Source organism: Vicia villosa, unplaced genomic scaffold, assembly GCF_029867415.1.
Source record: "Vicia villosa cultivar HV-30 ecotype Madison, WI unplaced genomic scaffold, Vvil1.0 ctg.002327F_1_1, whole genome shotgun sequence".
Taxonomy (NCBI): Eukaryota; Viridiplantae; Streptophyta; class Magnoliopsida; order Fabales; family Fabaceae; genus Vicia; species Vicia villosa.
The window spans coordinates 198433-223113 of NW_026705897.1; the positions used below are offsets into that span (position 1 = coordinate 198433).

Here is a 24681-nt window from a genome sequence, read left to right on the forward strand (position 1 = left end):
ACGGGGTTTACGCAATAGAGTTTGGTCATTGTGTATTTAACAAGATATGAGGAGTTTATTTATATATCGAATAAGGATTAATTTTTCTTTGGGAGAAGAATAAAAAATGCACTTTAGGCAAATTTTAAACGCCTTAAAAAAATTATTTAGCATTTGATTTAGTGAAATATACGTTTGGCCAAAATAAAAATTAGCATGATTTAGGTGGTCTTGTAGTTTAGAGGCAAATTATTTAAGTCATAATTATGAGATTTTATTTTAGAGTGGATATCTACGGAATAAGTTGGAGCCAATAAAAGAGACTCTTTCTATTGCTGTTTTCTAGAATGCCTTTTTTCTCCATCAAAATTGTGTATGGATTTTTTTTTTCCAAGTAGTCTAGAGGTTGAGAATTCACCTTTTAAATATTAATAAGTAGGATATAAATTAGTTTTTAGTTAGGCAAAATAAATTATTTTTATAAGTGCTATGATTTTCCTTTATTATTATTATTATTATTATTAATTATTAATTATTAATATATTACTATTATTTATGTATGAGATTATTATTAGGTTTTTTAAAAAGAATTATAAGTATCAATGATGCCCTACCATAGGTTGAATTGTGAATTTACAACTCATCCATTTGATAAATCTAGCAAAACTAAATTAATAATTGAGATAATTAATTTTTATAATCAAACATATTAAAATCAATTTTCAATGTTTTGGATAAGCAAATAAATAACGAAACTAGGCATATTAGCAAAGGTTAAAATGAAAACTTTAATATATAAAATTGGAATTAGAATCATGAAAATAGTGGGAAAAAATTAAAATATTATTTATTTATGTATTGAAATAATTTATTATAATTTTAAATAATTACAATCTAATTTAATTTGATTATATTAATTTTTTAATAAATTTATGTTACAAATTTAACTAAATTTAAATTTTAAAATTGAATGGAAGATAAATTTATTATTAATAAAAAAGCTTATTAAAAGATCATAAAATCAAAATTAATAGGAATTATTTTTATTTAATAATGACACAATTTACTATTATACAAATTAGAAGATTACTTATAGGTCAAACTAAACTATTTTTTTATAGACATGTGAATAAGAGTTTGAATTGTTTTATTTTACCCGTTTTGGTATTGGGACATTTCACATAAATAAATTTTATAAAACAGAATATTAAAATTTGTATTATTAGTCATTCTAGTTTCTAACCTTTCGTTGAGAAGATTAAAAAAAAAGTGTTATAACATTGTAAGGTACTCATTCTTTTTCTTTTTCTTTTTTCTTTGATTGTAAACACCAATTCATACTAAGAAAAATTTTATTCTATTTGTGTGTGAACATGTTCGTGTGAAAATGTCGCATGGAGAAACTGCTTGCTCATAGCCCTTCTCATCTTCATCTTTGAAGATGATAAAACTGTCGTCACTGTTCACAATATCAGCACTTCGTTGAAAAGTGCAAAAGTTGAAGTTGAATATGTCCACTCTATTTGATTGCCAGTGCTGCTGGTAGTGGAGCTCCGGAAGCTGCTGCAGGTGGTGCAGCTACCGCTGTTTCAGTAGTCGAGGAGAAAAAGAACCAAAAGAAGAGAGTGATGGTGACATGGGATTTAGCTTGTTTGATTTTGGTCTGATTTAACACAATTCAGTTAATTTTTGCTGTGGTACTTTTAGCTATCTGAATATTGTTTTACAAATTTTTAGTTTTGTTAACACTCGTCTTTATATGCGCATTTTGAAATACGTTTTGAAAAAAAATTGTACTCGAGTCTATACCCGTTCCCCGTTCGGGCACCCGTGTTTCAATCCGTGCCTAAGCATGACAATAGGGTGAATCAGAAATGGTTTTACATCTTTCAAATTCAAACTTAAATCTTCAAAAAATTTCTACTTTATTATGCTCCGATGTTTAACATGGATGAAGAATTAAAACTTAAATTCCTCCTAAAAGAGTTTGGATATGTCCGTTCCGCCACATCTATGTAGTGAAATTAATTTTTTAATTAAAATATGAGTTATGTTAACTAGTGCCCTCAAGGTACCTTTTAAGGATACAAAATAAAATAAAGAAAATATTTTTACAAAAGTCAATATTTCAATTTTCAATGTATTTTCAATACATTTAAATATACGTATTTTTAAAAAAATTTACCATTTTAATTACTTAAATAGTGTCTGAAGGGCATTGATTATCATTTCTCTTAAAATATTATTTTTTGCAAGATTAAATTATATTACAAATAATAAAATATAACAATTTCAAAATTTCATACATACATTTTAAATAATAAATAAAGAGAAATTCTTTGGCCACCTCCCTATCTTCTAGTCCACCTCTGGTGAAAACCCCATTATACCCCTGACTTCGGAAATGAACTTCCGAAATGCATGAAAAAGGTGTTTTCGAAAGTTCATCTCCGAAAGCGCCTTTTTTTTTGAAAAAAATGTCTTATTTCGGAAGTTCATTTCCGAAACTACTATTTCGGAAATGAACTTCCGAAATAAAACGCGTTCTGCAGATTAAGCAGAACTCTCCCCCTCCCCCAAATCATTTACCCTAATCATCATCAAACACTTCCATAGGCGAAATTTCTGCAGAAGCAAGTGTGAAGTAGCCAAACTCTTCTTCCAAACTCAACCAAACTCATCATTAAACACTAATTGGTAAGTTTATCATTGTTTTTTCAAGTTTTAGATCTATTTGATTAAACTATATTAGGGTGTTTAGAATCTGAAAAAATGACATTAAGATAGCTTAGTACTGATATTAGGATGTTTAGAAGGCAAAAAAATGGATTTGGTTTAGGTTTTTGGGTCTGCCATTGGAGGTTGCAGAGAAGCTCTGCGTGGGGGTGTTTCGGAAGTTCATTTCCGAAAACACCTCCATCCCAGTTTTCGGAAATGAACTTCCGAACTGTACCAGAAGTTCATTTTTTTTTTGTTTTTTCATTTGTCTCGTATATTAATCGATTTCGATTGTTTACAGGATCATGTCAGACCAGCCAGCACGCATCAGACAGGGGAGAGAGTCCCAGACTGCGTCGGCTAGACGCGAGCGGGCGGCGGCGCATCTGGCGTCGACCCAGGGACGGGGGCAGGGACGGGGACGACGTGTCCGCGTTCCACAGGACTTGGTGGAGAGTTCATCTGCTTCAGGCTCTAGGAGTAGGCTGGCTCGGGTATCTTCTTCCCGCCAGCGAGAGGAGGAGGATGAGGATGAGGAGGAGGAGGAGGTCATACCGGATGTTGACCCTCCAGTCGGGGAAGAGGAGGAGCAGGAGGAGCAGGAGGTGGATAGCTTTCCGGGAGGGCCTTTTGACACTTCCCTGCTGATTCACTACCAGGATCACGTCGCTCGGCGGATCTGGGAGGGAGAGGTATTTTTTTTAACTTAGCCGTTTATTTGTCACCATTTTTTATAATTTTACCGTTTATTTCTCGCTTATTTGTTTTTTTTTTTGTAACAGGAGAGAGAGCCATTGAAAATGGTGAACTACTCCAGGAAGATTTTCGGTCTGTTTAAACCAGCAGCTCAGTGGTTTAACGACCATGTGCGAGGTTCAGGGCTTTGCGGGCTCTGCATGACCGGGTACACCACCATCAGCACCGGCATGCAGGGGGCATTTGTGGAGCGCTGGCACAAGGAGACGTCTTCTTTCCACTTGCCGGTGGGGGAGTTGACGATCACCTTGCATGACGTCCAGTGTCTTCTCCACCTGCCTATTAGGGGGCCGCTGTTGGACCACTCCAGGATCCAGAGGGTCGAGGCCATTGAGTGGATGATGCACTATTTGGGCCTGCCGCACGAGGTTGCTCACCTGGAGTGCGTCTCGACTTCTGGGCCTCATGTCCTGTTCAACACACTGAGCCTCTATTTTGAGTTCCACCTGGACGCGGCGGCCGAGGCCGAGCAGGAGGGTAACGACCTATTCAGGGAGTACCACCGCGGCTGCGCTCTCCGGTGCTGGTACATGCATGTGGTAGGCGCTGCATGCTTTGTGGACAAGAGTGCCAGGTACGTCGACGTGGCCTACCTCCGCTATTTCATGGACCTGGATACCGTTCACCAGTGGAACTGGGGGGCAGCTACTCTGGCATATCTCTACCAGAAGCTGAATGAGGCCTCCAACTGGAGGACGAGGCAGCTGGTCGGATCCTGCACTCTGCTTACGGTACGTTTGATTTTAACACATTCTCGTATTTATTTATTTATTTATGTTTCGTATTTATTTTTAATACTATCGTATTTGTGTTTCAGAGCTGGATCATCTCCTACTTCTCCCGCATCCACGGCTTCCACATCGATCCTGCGTACGTTGACGCCATGCCCAGGGCCGCCAGATACGCCCTCCAGAGGGGGAACGATGCGGTGGGACCATACCGCCTGTACCTGGACCGCACGATGCACGACGACGTCACCTGGAGGCCGTTCGCCGACTATGCTCAGGTCGTCCCCTTCGACGGGGTTGCTCTATATTCAGGCTGGTTGGCATGCGGGACCGGCATCATGGTCCGGTATCTCCCGGAGCGGTGCATGCGGCAGTTTGGGTTCGTGCAGATCATACCCAGGTCACCCTTCGAGGCTGCTCCTGACACAGTGACCAGAGTGCAGCTCACTGCCATATGGGAGGAGTGGCAGCATCATGTGGTACCGGAGGAGTACCGTCGCATGCGGGTCACCCAGGACTGGCACAGTGTGGAGGGGTACGTCACATGGTTCTACCGGGTGTCCCATCCTCTCTTGAGACCCGACGTTCCCAGCGCTCCTAGGCCAGCACACGAGGAGATCCTGGAGAACCGGCAGGCGGAGGATGACCACGCCATTGATCTCCTTCCGATCTGCCAGCGGATAGAGATGCTTGGGCGGGACGCGTTGGATCGAGGTGTCATTCATCAGGGTGGACCAGAGGCAGTCGCCGTGATGGAGATCATCGTCACTGATGCGGGCCGTGCGGCGGGGTACAGGCGGCAGAGGAGGGCCCAGGGTGAGCGGGTTAGGCACACCCAGTAGTGGTGGGGTTTATTCATTTTTTGATTTTGGATTGTATATTTAGCACACTATTTTTATTTATTTCGGTTTGTATATAATATTTTCATATTAGTATTTTTTTTGTTTATTTATCATATTAGTGTTTTCAGTCTATCTATTGTTTATTTTATTTGCCGGTAACGTTTAATTAAAATGCGGTTGCGTTTAAGAAAAAACATTAAAAAAAAAACACAGTTTCTGCATAATTCGGAAATGAACTTCCGAATTCACCCCCCATGAGGTGTTTTCGGATGTTCATCTCCGAACGCACCCCCCATGAGGTGTTTTCGGAGATGAACTTCCGAATCAAGGAAATTTTTTTTAAAAAAAAGCGCTTCGGAAGTTCATTTCCGAAGCAGGGGTAGTTTGGGAATTTCGCTGGGGGTGACCCCCCATAGGGAGGTGGGTAAAGAAATTTTCTAAATAAAAAACAAAATATCAATACATTGACAACACAATTAATATTTTAAATTATCAAATAATAAAGTACATAATAAAATAAACGGAATAGATTTGGAGTGCGTACTAGTGTTTTCATTATCCGATTTGTTTTATATTTTATAATCGGAAAAATTTAAACTCGAATCTAAACCTATTCAAAGCGGAATTTTTTTTGTTAAACTCGGGACGAGTTCGAGTGAGTCCCACATATATGGGTTGTATTGTCATGTCAATCCGTGTTTTATAAATACCTAAATACACTTGTATTTGATACCCGCATATCATTTTAAGTTTTTAGTAACATTAAAAAAAATCTAAAATTGTCATTCATCCATCATCTTAACGAGAGATGATGTTTGGACTATAGGAAAATCAATCAAGTTATAATTAAAGATAGACTTCTGATACCTTTAATTAAAAATTTAATGGACAAACTTGGTGGTAATTCCATTTTCTCTAAGATAGATCTACGTCTAGCTATCACCAAGTAAGAATGGTGCAGGGTGAAACTCACAAAATAACTTATAAAACACCCTTAAAAAATGTGTGATTGTGGTTTTAGTGACCTCTTGGTTTATTGTCATACCTTGATGAGCATAATTCTCACTTATCCATAATTTTTCAAATACTGAGAAAAAACCTTTGAGTTCACTCTTTTTAATTTCACTTATCCATAATTTTTCAAATACTGAGAAAAAACCTTTCAGTTCACTCTTCTTAATTTCACTAAACCTTTTGTTCGTTATAAAAATAGGAACACTTAGGTATCAATTATCTGCTGAATGAAAGAATATAATTGATGTCGGACTTAAAAAACTGAACATTTGAATTTAAGACGACGAAGTGTCTCAGAGTCAATTGAGAAATACTCTAATATTTTGAATAGTTAAACTCTTAAAGGTTTCTAAACAAACGAGATGCGCTGCGTAAATAGATAACTTGTTAGTTTATAGCACACAATAATTCACTGACATAGGAATTACTATTAATTTCTATTTTTGTACAAACGAATTTCTCATTATTATATGAATCGAACTTGAATGAGTAAGTCTCATACACAAATCATTGTCTTAGGTCCTTCTTTATAATTTTTATTAAAATTGATTTTTAACTATTTACAAATCAACCATAAAAATTGACCGTCTTAGATAAACATAAAATTACTAGAACTCGATACTTGAATCAGTCTCTGAGAAACAATAAATTTTTTATTACTTTGATATTTTCATACACTTGCGGCGTGTCAACAATCATAATAAATCTATGAAAACGAATAATAAATCTATGAAAACGAATCACTTGCTATTGTTTATGATGTTAAAAATGGAGTTGTTACTTGTCCCATGTTGCTTTAGTTATCAAGACTGATCAAATGAGCATAAAAGATATTCTTGAGCAGTAATTCATACTACACCATTAGAAGTGGACTATGGCCAACCACCTCCAATGCATTTTTCATATTTGCCTAGTGAATCAGAATCCACTATTGTTAACAAATATTTAGTTACAAGTTATCAATTTGAAATGAGTTATATAATTGATATAGGGCCAGTTTGTTTCATCTTTAAAAAAATTGATTTTTTTTTTTGTATTTTTGAAAATAGATTCTCTAAAACCGTTTTTCAAAATATTACAAGTTTTTTTATATTTGTTTTTTCTAAAATAAAACACTTAATTTGACATCCTATAACATAAACATATATAATTGAAGATCAAAACTTAGTCAAAATCATAATTTTTTCAAAAAGTTGTATTTCAAAAATGATTTTTATAAAAATCTATTTGAAATAGCTTCAAAATTAAGTGATTTTTTGAAATTTTGATATCCAAATTTTTTCCCATAAATAGATGAAATAATTAAAATCACATTTTAAGAACTATTCAAACAGATTTTTCATTTGAAACTTTTATAAAAAAATTCTTTGTAAAATTTTTTTTTGCAAAATTTGGTAACACTATAAAAATCATTTTTAAAAAAAACCAAAACAAACGGATCCATAGTATAAAATGTATTTAGTTATAAATGTAAATTTGAAATGAGTTATATAATTGTAAAATGAATAATGATTATATAAATTCAATTGAATTAAATAACCTTACCAAAATAAATAAATTAGATAAATAAATAAAAGGAATTCGTGAGAAGGAGAATTTTTTTTAACATTTGAAAATAAATATTTTTAAAATAGAACAGATATTGTCCTTTGATAAGGAAAGTTAGTTGTTTACACTAATATTGAGTATTATGCAATTTGATACGGTATAAAATGTATTTAGATACTTATGTAAATTTGAAATGAATTACGTATGATAAACAATGATGATATAAACTCAATTAATGTTGATTAAAAATAAAATATGTATTGTGTTGATTTTGATCCATGAGATAGAAAATTAGTTGTCTATATTATATTGAATATTTTCTAATTTGATACAGTATAAAATATATTTAGATACACATGTAAATTTAAAATGAGTCACTCAGTTGTAAAATGAAAAATAATGATATAAGCTCAATTAATGTTGATTAAAGATAAAATAGCTATCGTGTTGATAGTGGTCCGTGAAATGAAAAGTTAGTTGTCTGAATGATTATTGAGTATTATCCAATTTGATACCGCATAATATATATTTAGATATACATGTAAATTTGAAATGAGTTACTTAAATGTAAAATAAACAATGATCATATATATCCATTTGTATTAAATAATCATTCAAAAAAGAAACAAGAATTTGTGGGATGGGGAATAAAAAAATATATATTTAAAAATAAGAATTTTGTCTTTCAAGTAAAGACAATTATTGATTAAAAATAAAATATATATTGTGTTGATCGTGACTCGTGGAATAAAAAATTAATTGATTATACGGATATTAAGTATTATCAAATTTGATAAAATAATATATTAATTTTATAACTATAAACTGTTTTTTAATAACAATCAAATAATTGTGCTTTTTTTGTTGAGATTAAATTTTGTATTTTGCAAAATCGTGGGCTTCAATTGGTGACACTATTGTTAGAGAAGTTCAGCTAATGTAGAGTAACCCTGAGATCTTAAAGGATGTGAACAAACTGAGTTGTGTTTGAACCCCAAGGTCCCAAATCCTTCAATTGTTCATCAGTTTCGGTCTATTTCTCTCTGCAACACAATTTACAAAGTTCTGAGTAAGGTTATTGTTAGCAGATTGAAGGAGTTGATAGTCAACATAATTGATCCTTATCAAACAAGTTTCATACTAGGGAGAAATATTCAAGAAAGTATCGTTGTAAAGTTGGACAAGTAATTTGGACAAGTACTTAGGAGTGCCTTTAACTAGTAAAACCCCTAGGCACAAGGACTTTAACTACATCATGGAGAATGTTCAGTTGAAACTTAAAAGTTGAAAAGCTTAGCACCTGTCGTTTGCAGGAAGAGTAACTCTAGCAAAAACTGTTTTGGAATCAATGCCCCCCTATACCCATTCCCAAAGCAAGCCTAAAAGAAATTCAAGCAACTTAAAGAAACTTTATTTGGGGTGATATTGAAACTGCAAAGCATCTTTATGTGGTTAACTGGAATGCCATTACTAGCTCTAAGAATGTAGGATGGTTAGGATTAAGGAACCTTGTTGTGTATAATAAACCTTGTCTACTGAAGTTTGGGAGGAAACTTCTCGGTGGCGATAACAGCCTTTGGAGCCAACTACTTAAGGGTAAGTATGGTCGTGGTAATGAAATATCTTCAACTGTTACTATCAAGGTTAGTGACTCTAGCTTGTAGAAGAATATTGGGAAAGACTGGAACTTGATGAAAACTCAAATCAGATGGGATATTGGGAATGGGGAGATGACTAATGCTTGGACTGATGATTGGCAACCTTCAGTTATTATCATGGATGATGCAAGAATATTAGATTTAAACATTGATTTAACATCAAAGTTACAGAGTTGGTGAATGAAGAGGGTGATTGGAATTGTGACTGGCTCAAGAGTTTTCTACCTCAGGACATTGTTGTGGAAATCCTTGTTATTCATCTGCCTTGTAAGAATAATGGCATGGATCTCTGTCAGTGGAAGTAAGCCACTCATGGAGATTTTTTTTGTCAAGGATGCTTACTACACTTTGAGCACCACTAGCAGGAATTTCGACCATGATGCTGATCGGAAGAGGAATGGAAATTTGCAGACACCTGAAAGGATTAGGGCCTTTATGTGGCAAGTCAAACATAACAGCCTCATTACCAATATGCGTCTCAGTAATATGAACATTAGTGATCCTCACTCCTGTGATTGTCCAAATGAAACTAAATAGTTCTTCATGCTTTGAGAGATTGTTCTCATGTGAAAATTGTTTGGCTCTCGCTTGTTCGAGAGCATCTGTGGTCTGATTTTTTTATGCAGGTTTGGAGGATTGGATGCACATGAACCTTCAGAATAACTTAAGCCACAAGAACACAGAGGATTGGAGTGCTCTTTGGGCTACAACTTGTCACGCCATCTAGTTTCGGCGCAGTAAAAGAATTCACGATGTCAATTTCATCATGCCAAACAATTTGGTAGAAGACATTCAGAGATACTTTCAGGAGTACAAGATGACCTATGCTCTGCAAAAGAATTGTTGCATTCATAATTAAGTTTTAACTCACATTAGATGGTAACCAGCGCAAAAGGATTTTGTTACACTTAATGTGGATGGTGTTGTGAAAACTACTGGCAAAGCAGGGTGTGGGGGATTTAATCAGGGAATGCCGTGGCAGGTGGCTTGGAGGCTTCTCAAAGAATATTGGTGTCTGCAGTTCCTTTTCTACAGAGTTGTGGGGGTTTTAGAAGGCCTTAAATGTGCTTGCGGGAAAGGCTTTAGCAGGATTGAAGTCCAAACTGATAACAAGTGCATTGTTAATGCTATAAACAAGAAGCTTGTTAAGGAAGGTAATGGCGTGTACAAGTAAATTCGGAACTGTTTATCGAAGGAAAGGGAGATCATCTTCACTCACATGCATCGTGAAGCCAACCAGAGTGTTGATGCTCGAACTAACAAAAGTTTACTTCATGGCATAAGTCTCCATGTTTATAATGATTGCCCTGATGAGCTTAATGATGTAACCACGTAGGATGTTGTCAGGGTTTCCATTCCTTGTTTCGTAGTTGTTTAGTTTTTTTTCTCTTTGGGCATTTGGGCCTCCCTTTTCAAACAAAAAAAAAATTGTATTTTAAAAATCCAATATTATTATATTATTATATGTTTCTCTTCATTCCATTCTAAAGAATTTAAAAAAATAATAATTTATGTTTAGAAAAAATAAAAAAGGAAAGAGAAAAGAGAGAAAATTGAAATAAAAATGAGAAAGTGTGGAAAAAAAAAATGCGAAACAAATTTGAAATTTGAAAAATAATTTTGCCACTTCTCAAGTTGTGATTGATTTAAAAAAATGATTCATTAGATAATTACTAAATAGTCCTTAATGTTAATAGTGTATTAACATCAAAAGATAATAACGGTCAAAAAAAAATCAAAAGATAATTCATAACTTAAGACGTTTGCTAGTATGTTTTATTAATTGATATGTAGTTAATTCTCCATCTCTTATAGATCAAATAGGACTGTTTCTACCAGAAATCTAAACATAGGCCTGGCCTCTTTGGATTTGCTTGTATTGTGTCTTAATCATTTCTAAAGCAAAAAATCTCATAATTCATATCAGTTCTATTTAAATACAAGTTTCATTTAATATCAAATTATGAGAAACATAGATACCAGTAATAAGTTAGTGAAACCCATTAAAATAGATTTAATGAATTTCATATAAATGAATTTGTCAAATTTTCTATTTTTTATAAATAAATAGTAAATAGAGAAGAGATATATGGAACAAATCCAGTCAGGTGCGCAGGGCCTCCATGTATTTTCAATAAAAATAAAGTGATTTTTCATTTCAATATGATCTACTACTTTCTAAATGCTTTTGACATTAATGAATGATCTATACTAGATTTATGGTTTTTAAATTATACTAGTAATTGTAAAACATAGTGAACTTCTGGCAGAAAAGAAAAGTCATATAGCTTACTCAAAATTTGTAATGATTTAACAGGAACAAATGAATTGTATGCTGCAGCCACCAGAATGAATAACAAACTTCCCGATGGTACCTTTCATTTTAAAAGTGTTATGGATTGTTACTATGCTCCTAATCAAGCTCTTCATCATTATCCTCTAGATCTTCTCCATCTTCATCTTGATCATCATCTTCACCGCCTTCTGAATCTTCGTCATTATTGTCGATCTCATTATCAGTTTTTCCTTTGTCACCAGGTTTTCCTGACGCTGAAAGAAATAGAACAATGGAAATGCTAGTTAATCTCTACGATCAGAAAGATAAAAAGAGTGAAGCTTTTATGGTTGTTCTCTATCAGCGAAAGTGTAGGATGATGTACCAAATTCACTGAAGAGGACTTCACCCGAACACAATCCCTTCTCAATCCTAACGAGTTGAAGAGTCATCCTTGGACCAATCTCTTGAAGTCTTACAGCACTTTTTGTAGCAGCCCGGTTAACTCTACCAATATTACTAGACAAAGTCACTGTTGCTGCTTCTTCATCTGCTTCACTTTCTGATCCATAGCCAGCCCTTACAAATCACAAGTGAAAAATAAAAATGAGGCATTAACTGGTTAATTATTTTGTATAACACAATTATACTGTCTCTTCTTCCAGCTAATCATTCAAATTGAAGAAAAAAAAATGAAAGCTTATGTAAAAGAACAAGTATCTTACTTTGTGACAAAATCACTCACGTCTTGAAGATTCCTTAGATCAGGAACCTGATGGCTTTGAACAAGTTTTCTAATTCTCCGTGAAACACCTATAGGTTGTAATCTAATCGAATAATGCCGAAAATCAATGAGCTTAGTGTCTTTGTTGTAATTAAGCAACACAATTCTTTGACAAGATGCGAGTTTAACCTGAAAGATGTTGTGGCATTAGGAGACGGACTTGGATGTCAAGTCTTTAATTTGTTAGTGTCTATGAAACTCACAGTTTTAACGTCGATTGTTGGAAAAATATTCTGGAACATGTTAGTTGTAAGCCGTAGAGGTAAATCTCCACTGACAAATCCAGAAAGCACAATCTGATACAAAAACATGACAACATCAATATTAAATATAGCCTTCAATTTGATATGAATAAAAGGCAAAACATAGTCTGACATTCTGTTTTTTACTTTCTAATTACTATAATTCTAATAAAGTAAACAGATAAACACATTACCAATGCAGAGTTTTTAAAAAGATCTTTAGGGCATCGAGGACGCAATTGAGATCGAGCAATATCAGCAGCCAATGCGTATTCTTGTATCTTAAATGTAAGAGTAGGTCCTTGTGGGGTAGTTGCAACCCTCAAGTAAGGCGCAGATGCAGTTTTTGACAATATGAGGAAATGTGTAACACCCATTGGTCCAGCAACATTTAAAAAGTCTCTCAGACTATTCCTTTTCTTTTCCTGCAAAATAGGAAACACAAGAGTATATAGTCAAAACTAGCATTCAAGCCACCTAGGCAGCTGAGACTGAAACCAGTTAAGTTGTGTATATCATAGTGTGACAATTACAAATCCCTACAATAACCAATTATACTGGGTAAGTTTCAACATGCTACTATATTCATATCTTAAACTCTAAGGTATAACAGTCATTTTCTGCCCGACGAGCCCGTTCGATTAATTTGTCTAGAAAGTCTCAATTTAAGAAATTGGGAAACTTTAAGGGTCAATTTGATAAGCTTTTCAAGAAGAACCTATGAAAAGAGACATTAAAAGAATCTTTTAAGATTATTGATATTTCTTTAACAATAGCTTCCAACTTTTTCAGAAGCTATCTCATTTAAATTTTCCTTGAGTGTAAGAACCACAAACTTATAAGGACCTTTGCATGAGAGTAAGAACCACAAACTTATAAGGACCTTTGCATGAGAGTAAGAACCACAAACTTATTTTAATTGAGAAACTCCCATAAGTTACAAACTAATCCAAACTAGGACTATGATAGCTGAATAAGGTATCACATTGCCAATAGCCACTCCCATCATTCTCCAGATACAACATTGTTTTACCAAAGTTAGCCAATCATTCCAAATGTTTCCAAACACATCAAATCATCTTATTCTTCCACCTATGGTTTAAACTTGATACAGCACATAAATAACTAAAGTATTTACCAGAACAATAACACTTCACTGTCTTTGAAGCATTGTGAATGAAACACACATATCCACCATAATAAACATTGTAAGACAGTTTGTTTGAGCTTATGACACAGTTTTCAATTTGTTACAGAAAAGCTTATAACAAGGGTCGTAAAAAAAAAACAAGAAATGAATATTAACCTTGAGACTGAGTGCAGTATAAGGAAGCATCAACTTCCTAAGGTCCATCTGAAGCTGTTTAAGAGGAACAGGCAACTTCCCTCGTGCAAAAACAAAACTTTTCGGTATCTTCTTCCCCGTAATGGGATCAACACTTGGCTGTGACTCTGGTTGCTTACTATTCCTCTTGTTCTTGATGATAACAGGCCTTCTGAACCCATTTTGCTTCTTCCTCTGTTTCATTCATTACAAAAGTAGGGTAAATTTCCAAAATTGAAAAAAAACACAAGTTCAATTTTTAAGCTAGGGTTTGATACTAAATACACAGTTTCAACAACTGAAATTTGAAAGTATATATAAAAAATCTAAACGAACAAAGTGATGATAATGATTGGATATAGAATGAGAGAGTACCATGGCTTGAGGCGGATTGTACTGGAGAATAACAGCGGCGCCGGAGACGGAGAGCGAAGACGGAGAGTTGGAGGTGTGGGAGAGTTACGGCTGCTGGTGCTAGGTTTCCTTAGCATATAGCAGAGAATTGAAAATATTTGAAGTAAGTCGGGTCGGGTTATGTTTATCTAACCTGGTGCCCGACCCAGAATATGTTGGGGGAATTTTTTTTTTAAATAACTATCTATTAAAAAAAATTACGCAAATAACCACGTTTCGGAAAAAATTATGCAAATAACCAAGTTTCTGAAACCGTTAACACCAAAGCGCCATCTCACATGGCTTATTCCTTTTTTTTAGCCTTAGGCGCCATCTGACATGGCACACTCTGTCCAATAAACCATGTCACATGGCGCCTCCCTTCAACTTTTAAGAAGAGAAGTCATCTCATATAGCTCCTCCTTGTATATTTGTCTTCTATAAATGCACCAAGGCGCCATCTGAGATGGCTTATTACAGAAAAGTTGAACATAAGAGTCATCCCAAATGGTGCCTTCCTTCATCTGGTACAATGGTGGCGTCATCTCACATGGCGTCTTGGTGTCAAGGTTTTCTGAAACCTGATTATTTGCGTAATTTTTTCTGAAACCTGATTATTTGCGTAATTTTTTCTGAAACGTGGTTATTTGCGTAATTTTTTTTATACATGATTATTTAAAAAAAATCACAAAAGGGGTTCTGTTTAATATTTATTTTTTACCTAATAGTTTTAGATAAATATTAAATATTTGAAGACCTAAATTGTGAGAGCTAAGGAAGGCTTGATTGAAGTAATTGAAGTCCCTGTGCTTTCTATGTCATATATGCTTTCTATGTCGTATGTGTGTTTGTACGATGAATTAAATTTACAATTTCAAAAATATTATTTCTAAAAATGTTATTGTTGGAAATATAATTTCAATCAATTTGTTTGAAAAGTTATTTAAGTGCTTATGGATATTTTGAAATTTTATTTTAATTATAATTTTAAAATTTTAAAAATAAATACAAATATATTAAAATAATATATAAATAGATAGTTATAATTGATTACTTTTTATTTTCATGGAAAAGCAAGATTCTCACATTTTGATATGGAATAAATCTTTAAAGTTCCATGAGTAAATTATATTCAAAAGAATGAAAAGTAGGAATGAATAATTTGTTAAAATTTCAAATAAACATGGGAATGTGGGATTCCCAACCTCACATTTAGGGGTGAGAATATGTCAGACTGATCTAGAAGTTTATAGTCTAGCCTATTTAAGATTAGGTCAGACTTAGACTTTTTTTAAAGTTAATTTAATTAAATAGGTTAGACTTAAGCTATTAAAAAAGCCTATAAAGTCTTATATGTCGACCTATATTTTCATCTACTTAATCTAAATGCAAGGTTGTCATCCTAACCCTAATACTTACGTGGCATGATTATAGCAACTTTGAACACAATCCTAACTATAATGCTTATGTGGCATAATTTTAGAATTTTCAATTTTTATGAGCCACTCTATTTTTCTAACAATGTTATTAAAACCACCTTTCTAACCACTATATTTTTAACAATATTATTAAATCATCTTTCTAGCAATAACATCAAATAGTAATAGTATAATAATATTAATAAATAGTTATTACTTTATTACTAATCCTTCAATAATTATATTTTATTAATAATCCTTAATTTTTTTAAATAAATTTATAAAAATATATAATCATAAAAATGGAAATAAAAATAAAATAAAAATTTAAAATTGTGATATTTTAATATTATTATTATTATTATTGTTAGACAATTTTTTTACATTAAGACATTGAAAAATTCAAAAGTCAAACAAATAGTTTTCCATGAAAAATTCAAAAGTCAAACAAATAGTTTTCAATGAAAAATTCAAATGTCAAACAAGTAATTTTTCATTTTCTTAATAAATTTATAAAACTGTAAAAATTTTAAATTTTACTATTTCTTTGTGCATTATTATTTATTAAATTTGTAATTTTTTATCCTAAATTGAAATTGTTGATAATGTTTTATCTTAAATTGAAATTCTTGATATTTATAAAATATATACTCATAGAAATAAAAATAAAATATAAATTTAAAATTTTGATCTTTTAATATTATTATTGTTATTATTACACAATTTTTTACATTAAGACATTGAAAAAATTTATATAATTCAATATTTTAAATATTATAACTCATATTATCGTTAAATATTATAAATTTAGATTAAGTATTACAACCTTGCATTTAAATTAAGTAGATAAATAATTGTCATTTGATAATAATTCTAAATGCAAATTCTAATTATACAAAATATATATTAAAATAAATAATAATAATAATATAATTATAATAAAACTAAACCATCACTATTAATAATAATAATAATAATAATACAATATCTAACTAATAAAAATATTAAAATAATAATAATAATAATAATAATATATTCTAATAACCAACTACCACAATTATAATCAATAATAATAATAATAATATAATATCTAACTAATAAAAATATTAAAATAATAATAATAATAATATATTCAACTAACACTATTATATTTTACTATCCTAATTTTTCATTTTTTCATACAAAAAAAAAAAATAATTATCAAATAATAATAATACAATTTTTTTTAATTAACACTATTATATTCAACTAACATTATTATATCTTATAATCCTAATTCTTTTTTAATTATTATTTTTAATTATTCTCTTTTAAGTATTTTGTTTAATATTAAAAGTATAATTTTTTTTATATAAACTTTGAATTACTTAGTTTTTCTAAATATTCTATAACTCAAGTATTATAAATATTCTCTTTAGATTGCTTCAACATTTATACTAATATTTTATAACTCAAATATATTCTGTTTTGGTTACCAAAAAAAACAAAATATATTTTGTTTTGATAATATATATATATATATATATATATATATATATATATATATAATTTTTATAATTAATAAATTTTAATATTTAGTGTGACAATTATAATTATTTCATTTAAAATAATAATAATAGCTACGTAAATGGTCCAATAACTCCATTCGTTTTGGAAATATAATTATTGACATTTAGTTTTCTTATAATAACCCCTTTTTTATCTATTAATTAGTTGTAATAAAACGTACAACTCCATATACCAATCGTTAGTTGGTCCAGTGGTGATTGGCGTTGGACTTGGTAGGGAGAACCAAGGTTCGATCCCCCACAGCTGCGATCGGGAGGGGGCTTGACCCACTTGATGCCAGAGCTGATCCCCCGAACCGGACTATACCGGTGGTGATAAACCAAAAAAAAAAACGTACAACTCCATTACTATCCATTTTCTTATCATAAAGTCATTTTTAATCTATTAATTATTTTAAGAAAAATCAACCACGTCATTACTCTCCATCAGTATTATTTCATAACCAATCTCACTCACCCACATATTCTCTATCATTCCCTTTATAAATAATCGATCCTTATTATCTTATTTCATCTCAATCACAATTCATGTCATTAAATCTCACATATAATTCCCTTATTATGCTATTTCATCTCAAACACAATATTTACATTTTATTTACATACTCCTTAATTTTATATGCCTTGATTTCTATATTTACTACTAATATTTGTTAATTCTTAATTTTAGAAATGATGGGTGGCAATGATGAGAGAAGAAGGGGTATAAACTCCTTATTTTTGTATGCTTTGATTTCAATATTTATTAATATTATTGTGAAAGATTGAGGAGGGTTAGAAGATACAAATTTATTTTGTTTATTCAATTTTATGGGTTTCAGGGTTGAATATAATCTTTGGAGGCTCAATCCTCTGCAATGTATCACGAATTGTATTAGGTAGTTTCAATTACGGAGTCGTCGTTTTGTTGTGTGGTTTTAAACATTGTCAAGTGTTGTAATAATGTTTTGCATTCTTTCAAGTACGTCTTGTGCTTGAAGGAATTCTTGGTTGTTGGTAATATATTTTTTAGTTTCTTAAAAAAAAAAAAAATTAGCATTTGTTTGTAGGTACTTTCTTATATATAATATATTATATTTGTCTCTTAAAAAAGATTTTAAAACTTTTATTTTAAAATTTTATTTTTTACAATTAAATGTGTAATATTAAATAAAAAAATTCTCTCTTCTATATTTCATATTTAAATTATAAATTATATGTCTCTAGAAGACATATATTCCCCGTTTACAATGTCGAAAAAAGTCTTAAATGTGTACATCAATACGTTCTCGGTGGTATCAATGGGATATTGTTTGGCAAAATGACCAGAAACAGATGTTGAACATCTCTTTTTTATCAATGTTGAAAACCTGGCAGCGGAACTAGAAGACTATTACTCAATACAAATGATATTAATTAATTACAATTTGGCTAAATACCTTTTTTGGTCCCTGTGACATGATTTTTATACACGTGGAATTTTTGATCTAGTGTGACATATGATTATCACTATATTAATTAAAATTCAACAAAAACTTTGTCTTAAACCTGGTACATGCTGATCAATTAGTATTTAGTTTACCACTGAGTCATTTCTCCATTTGTTATTAAGTTTACTAATTAAATAAATATTAATTCTCTCTTTTTCTGGGTTGCTTCATCATGAACCTTAAAGCCCCAAATTTGAAGAACCAAAATTGAAGTGGTCATATATTGCTCAATTGCTCATTGACGAACAAATCAAAGTCTCACCATTAAATATAACTCATTTATTCGGAAAAAAAAATTGTGATGAAACTCAAACACACAATCTCTTTCTTCATTTCTCTTCGTTTCATCTTTTACCATGGAAGCACATCTCAAAATCTTCAACCCTTCCCTTTTTCAGAATCTTTCCATTCACTAATTCCAGATCCATAATTTCTCTTTGAAAAATACCCAGAATCTCTTCATCTCTTATTCTTGCTTGATATTTTTTTCGACGCTACCGATTGTGGAGTTGCAAAGAAAAACTACCGGTTGGGGATGATTCTTAGGCGTTGATTTGAGATCTTTCGTTGATGGGGCAACCGGTGAGTCTTCAATTTGGAAGGAAAAGTATTCATGAACAAGGAAGGAAAAGTAATTGTTGGGAAAGAGGACATTGTAAATAAATTAGTAAAGGAAGGAAAAGAAGAGTTACTGAAAATGAACCTTTTGCTTTTTATTTAATTGTTAAATTGTGTTAGTATTTTGGTTCTTTGTTGTTATAAGGTTAAATTTGCATTGGGTTTAATTAGAATTAAAATATTTTGGGTTGTTTCTGATAAGAAGTGAGAGGATTTGATGAATTTTCAGGTTCTTGAGGATGAAGGTGTTATCAGATAAATGAAAGCAGTGAGCGTATTGATGAAGATGGTTCCAAAGAATATATTCTAACCTATGAGCGTTTTGATGAATATAAATAAATGAAAGCAGTTTAAAACAAACATGTGAAGTGATTGAGTGGTAGCACACAATGTTCAGCAACCTTTGCTACTAGGGTTCGAATCTTGGGTGTGTCTAAATTTTAATTTTGAACTTTTAATTCTAGAAATTGTTTAAGATAAAAATAAATAAAAAATAAAATAAGATAATACGTGGAATTTGGTAATGGACACATAGGATGCCACGTATGGAAAAGTAAACTGCATATATGAAAATTGGACGGAAAGGACTAACGTGGACCTTTTTGAACAATTAAAGGATCACTTTGGAACTTTTTAAAGATAAGGGACCAGAATGGACCCCGAAGTAAACTTAAGGGACCAAAAAGGGTATTTAGCCTTACAATTTTATTTACTAAAGCTATGATAAATAAAATAATAAATAATTAATTTTTGTTACACATCATTTTAATAATAAATAAAAGGGTTAATACCTATTTTGCCCCCTGCCATATGGGGTGTAGGTGAAAAACCCCCCTGCAAAAAAAAAAGTGTCAAGAAATGCCTCGTAAAATTTCAAAAGTTTGATTTTGAACCCTTTTCACGCCACCTCATTAAAAAGTCTGATATGGCAATTTTTTTTAATTTTTTTAATGACGTGGTTGGCTTAGGTGGCATTTTTATTATTTTTTATTTGTTTTAATAACACGTGGCATTTTTATTATTATATTATTTGGTTTTAGAAATGGTAAATATGAAAGCTTAAAAAATGGTCCCAAGGGGTGTTGAACCCAAGACACAAAGTATACAAGACCAACACCACTACCACCAGGCTGAACGTTTCTGTTTGTCATAGAGCTGTCAAATAAACCCTATAATTAAAAGCCCTATTTATTTAACCCCATTAAGGCCCTATTATATTGAGCCCTTAATTATTGAGATTTATTTTGGGCCCTAATATTTTAAGCCCTTTACCTAATACATTTTTTTATGGCCCCATTGAAGGGGCCTTATTTTATTCCAAAAATTCACAAAACTTCATTTCCCAATAGCACGAAAACTCTTTCATCTTCACCGAAGCTTCATCTTCACCGCCACCGTCATCGCCACCGTCAACCTATTGCGCCGCCATCGAATTTTTTCCATTACAAAATAAAGGTATTCTTCTCTATCCATTTCTCTTTAATCTCTAGTTTTTCTAAAATCAACTTTCATTTTTCATCTCATTTGATGTTAAATCTTTATGTTATAGGAATGAATCAATAGGATTGTAAATGGGTTCTTTTTCATCTTATTTGAATTCACATGGGTCATCTTTTATATATATAATATTGCTTAAGATGGGCATTCACAAGCTGTTTGTGAAAATGCTTCAATACCTTTATACATGTTTGATTTATAAAGTTTTTATTATTTGAATCTGCTTCTTAGCAAGTTATTGTTATTTGATTAAGTAATGATATTTTTTAAGAGTGTTGAACTAGTTGAATGGTTTTGTGATATTTGGGCAGTGGTATTGGATATAGTTGAATGGTTTTCTCTCTCAATGTATGTGTGTATGTATAGTGTTATTTCTTTCTCTCTTTCTCTCTTGCTCTGGATATCTATATCTATCTATCTATGTTGCAAGAATGTTGTGAATGAATCCATTGTATATGCTATGATGTACATCATTTTTGTCTGAGGGTGCTGTGTTTCCTATTTTCTATCTATTCAACTGATAGTTATTGTTGCAAAAAGGGTTTTGGCTTTGCTTAAGAAATACATACTTAGTACAATGGTTTGCTGGTGTAGAAACTTAATTGATGATTGCCTATTGTACTGACTCTATTCCCTCTGGAGAAATTACCTAGTGTCTTATGGATGTGCCCAATGATGATGATTGCTTATAAAGATATGGTACTCTGAATTATATTCTAAGCCTTTCCATCCATTCTGCCCTTTTCACACTGCAATCACTATTTAGTTATCCTTTAAATAAGTATTACATAGGTTTCAGTTTCAATAACTCAATAATTCAATAATTCAATAATTCAATAATTCAATAACTATTTTCTCTCTCTCTCTTTTGATTCAATGATGAACAATTCTTCACCTTCTCTATATTTCTATCAGTGTCAGTGTTCTATATCTTTTACATTAGCAGTGTCAATATGTCTATGTCGGAGTTGGAGCTTCATCGGAATCTATTATTAGACCGGTAGCCAAACATAACTAGTTTGTGGTCAAACCATGTTAAGCTTTACATGTTTGGATACATATTAAAGAGTGTCAAACTTGAGCTTTCTCATGTCCAATGTGATTCTGGTAAACATTTAGATGTTTGGTTATTCTGAATCAGCATTGTGTAAGGTTAAAAAGTTTCTCCAAGTTTTATATCAAACTTGCTTCTGGAATACCATCATCCAAATATAAAGTGCTTTACTTCATAATCAACTTTACAAAATCCAGTTTATTTAAAATCATGTTTGACAAATGCTCACTGATACACAGCTTAATCTCTACCTTCTTATTTTCTCCATTTCTTGAGTTAAGATTCAAAGCTCTTGAACTTACTCTATTCTCTTGTGTCAATGTTGAACTAAGATTGAAATCAAGTTTGGATGTTTGGTTATTCATTTTAGCTTTTGGTTCACAGTTCATTTCGTTGCTATTATTTTTTCAAACATCAAGACAAATTTATAAAAGACTATATGCATTCATAAAAAGAAATCTGTAATGGTTTCATAGTCCTAGCTGAACAATTTAGAGATTGTGATAGTGTTTGCATATTCTGATAGAGCACATTCTGTAAACTCTTTTGGTCGATAAAATGTGAAAATGCATACCCAAAAGGTATTGACGATTTCCTGTTTTATTTTATCCTTATTTTCTTTGTTTGTTTTGTATCTAATGCTTCGGATGTGTTTGATTTTTTGGAATGTGATTCGTAATATGGAACCTGACATAATATATTTTTTTTTGTTATAGTATGGAGTCAACGGATATGAGTGAGTATGCACAAGGTCAAGATTAAACTCGTAAGGAAACATTGTCAACACTTTGGATTATTTTCACTAAAATCGGCAAAGGAAAAGATGGAGTTGAAAGAGCTGCATGCAATTTTTGTAGTACTGATTTTGCTATTGGAAAAAACCCCAAGTCCGGTCAAAGTTATGGAACTTCACATCTAAGTCGTCATGTGTTTATTTGTAAAAGTTTTCAGATCAGCCTTCTTAATCTAGAGGAATCGTCAAGCCTAACCCCAATCAACCAAAACACACATCGTGAATTACTTGGAGAAGCCATTATTGCACATGATCTTCCTTTTAGCTTTGTCGAGTATGAAAAAATTCGAGTTTGGGTGAAATATTTGAATCCATGTGTTGAAATGGTCTCTAGGATTACCACGGTGTCTGATATTGAAAAGATATATGATAAGGAAAGGATCAAGCTTAAGGAAATCATGGGTAGGATTCCAAATAAAGTTTGTCTAACATCGGATGTTTGGACAGCATCTACTAGTGAGGGTTATATTTGTTTGACTGCTCACTTTGTTGATGAAAATTGGAAGTTAGTTAGTTGTCTTCTTAACTTTCTTCGAATGAAGCCCCCCCACACGGGTATCGCATTGGAAGCTACTTTATTTGATTGCTTAAAACAATGGGGAATAGATAAGAAAATATTTACTGTAGAGGTTTAAATTATTGTATGAGTTTGTTTTTCATTGGAATTTTCGCTGAAACGAGTGACGACAAGCTTTTGGTTTAGAATTTAGATACAATTTTGTCTCAAAGCATTTTCATTGTTCTTCTTGTTTTTCATTCCGTATTCCATTTACAATTATAATTTGCAATTCAATTTTGACTGAGTTATGTGGATTAACAAAAGCATTGTTTTTCTCTGTGAATCCTATCAATAAAGTTGTCAATTGCTTTTGCTAGAAGACTTGTATGTTAATCATGAATGTGGAGACTATAAGCTGTTGTTTTTCTGAAGTGTTATTTTGATGTATCAATGGCCACAACATGTCACAGAATCAAATATATCTTGGGAAATAATCTTGTAGAAAACATTGTATAGTGAAATGGTCTTAACTCTTAAGTCTCATGGATTCCAGGTTATCTTTCTCATAGAACATTTGTATGGAAAGTTTCAGAATCACAAAGATGCCTCAAACTTGCTAGAATTTTGATCTACTTTGATGTCAACTACTTTTGAGTTCTCCACATTTTTTATCACTCACTATAAGCCTTTATATTTTAATAACTTGTCACAATATGTTTTTACTTAGTTTCTTCTTCACTAATCGTTCATATATATCTTGCAGGATTTTAAATCATGGAACTCGATTGAGAGTAGGTTTGTTCCTGAAAAGAGTGAGTTAGATATATACTTTGACGATGAATTGATGGAGCTGGATGAAGAACAATCCGAAAATTTTGATGTACTTCTTTATTGGAAGTTAAATGAGAAAAAGTTTCCGATACTCTCTATAATGGCACGTGATGTGCTTAGCATTCCTATCACGACCGTAGCATCTGAGTCTTCTTTTAGTATTGGTGGACGTGTTCTTACCAAATACAGAAGTTCTACTCTTCCAGAACACATCCAAATGTTGATTTGTACTCGGAGCTGGTTGTATGGATTTCCTGAAAATATAAATGGTAATAATACTATGTATTTTATTTATTTTTATTTGTTCATATTTGTGATATACTCATGTCATTGTTTTGTTTTTAAGATGAGGAAGATATCAACACTATGGATGAATGCAATAATGAGATGACAATGACTCAACATACATTTGGATTGCAAGATTGAAGTGGACACCTCTAGTTTGTCATACGGTTGCCTTAGCTTACTTATAATTGTTACTGCTATTGTTTATTGTTTATTAGCATTAATAGTTATTGTTTTCATAATTAATTAATATAAATATTATTAGTTAATAATTAAAGTATTATTTATTAGTTAATATTTTTAGTTAATGTTATTAATTAATATTACTTAAATTATAAAATAATAATTAATATTTATTATAAACTATTAATTAAGAAATTCATTATAA

General features: G+C 31.9%; 3 protein-coding genes across 3 annotated transcripts; 2 read left to right on the forward strand and 1 right to left on the reverse strand.

Moving 5' to 3' along the window:
* Window positions 1-3487: 3487 nt before the first annotated feature.
* LOC131638550 (protein MAINTENANCE OF MERISTEMS-like) lies at window positions 3488-5153 on the forward strand. The gene is made up of 2 exons (XM_058909112.1): window positions 3488-4184; window positions 4271-5153. Exons 1-2 carry the CDS (start codon window positions 3498-3500, stop codon window positions 5021-5023), a joined length of 1440 nt encoding a protein of 479 aa, XP_058765095.1. The 5' UTR covers window positions 3488-3497; the 3' UTR covers window positions 5024-5153.
* Window positions 5154-11504: 6351 nt separating this feature from the next.
* On the reverse strand, window positions 11505-14376 carry LOC131638548 (peter Pan-like protein). Its single transcript, XM_058909110.1, has 7 exons — window positions 14244-14376; window positions 13851-14063; window positions 12739-12969; window positions 12506-12598; window positions 12244-12431; window positions 11904-12097; window positions 11505-11793 (listed from the first exon to the last, which is right to left on the reverse strand). Exons 1-7 carry the CDS (start codon window positions 14244-14246, stop codon window positions 11657-11659), a joined length of 1059 nt encoding a protein of 352 aa, XP_058765093.1. The 5' UTR covers window positions 14247-14376; the 3' UTR covers window positions 11505-11656.
* An 8625-nt stretch (window positions 14377-23001) lies between these two features.
* On the forward strand, window positions 23002-24441 carry LOC131638562 (zinc finger BED domain-containing protein RICESLEEPER 2-like). The gene is made up of 3 exons (XM_058909125.1): window positions 23002-23307; window positions 23941-24277; window positions 24355-24441. The coding sequence occupies exons 1-3, from the start codon at window positions 23002-23004 to the stop codon at window positions 24432-24434; spliced, it is 723 nt and encodes a 240-aa protein (XP_058765108.1). The 3' UTR covers window positions 24435-24441.
* The last annotated feature ends 240 nt before the right edge of the window (window positions 24442-24681 follow it).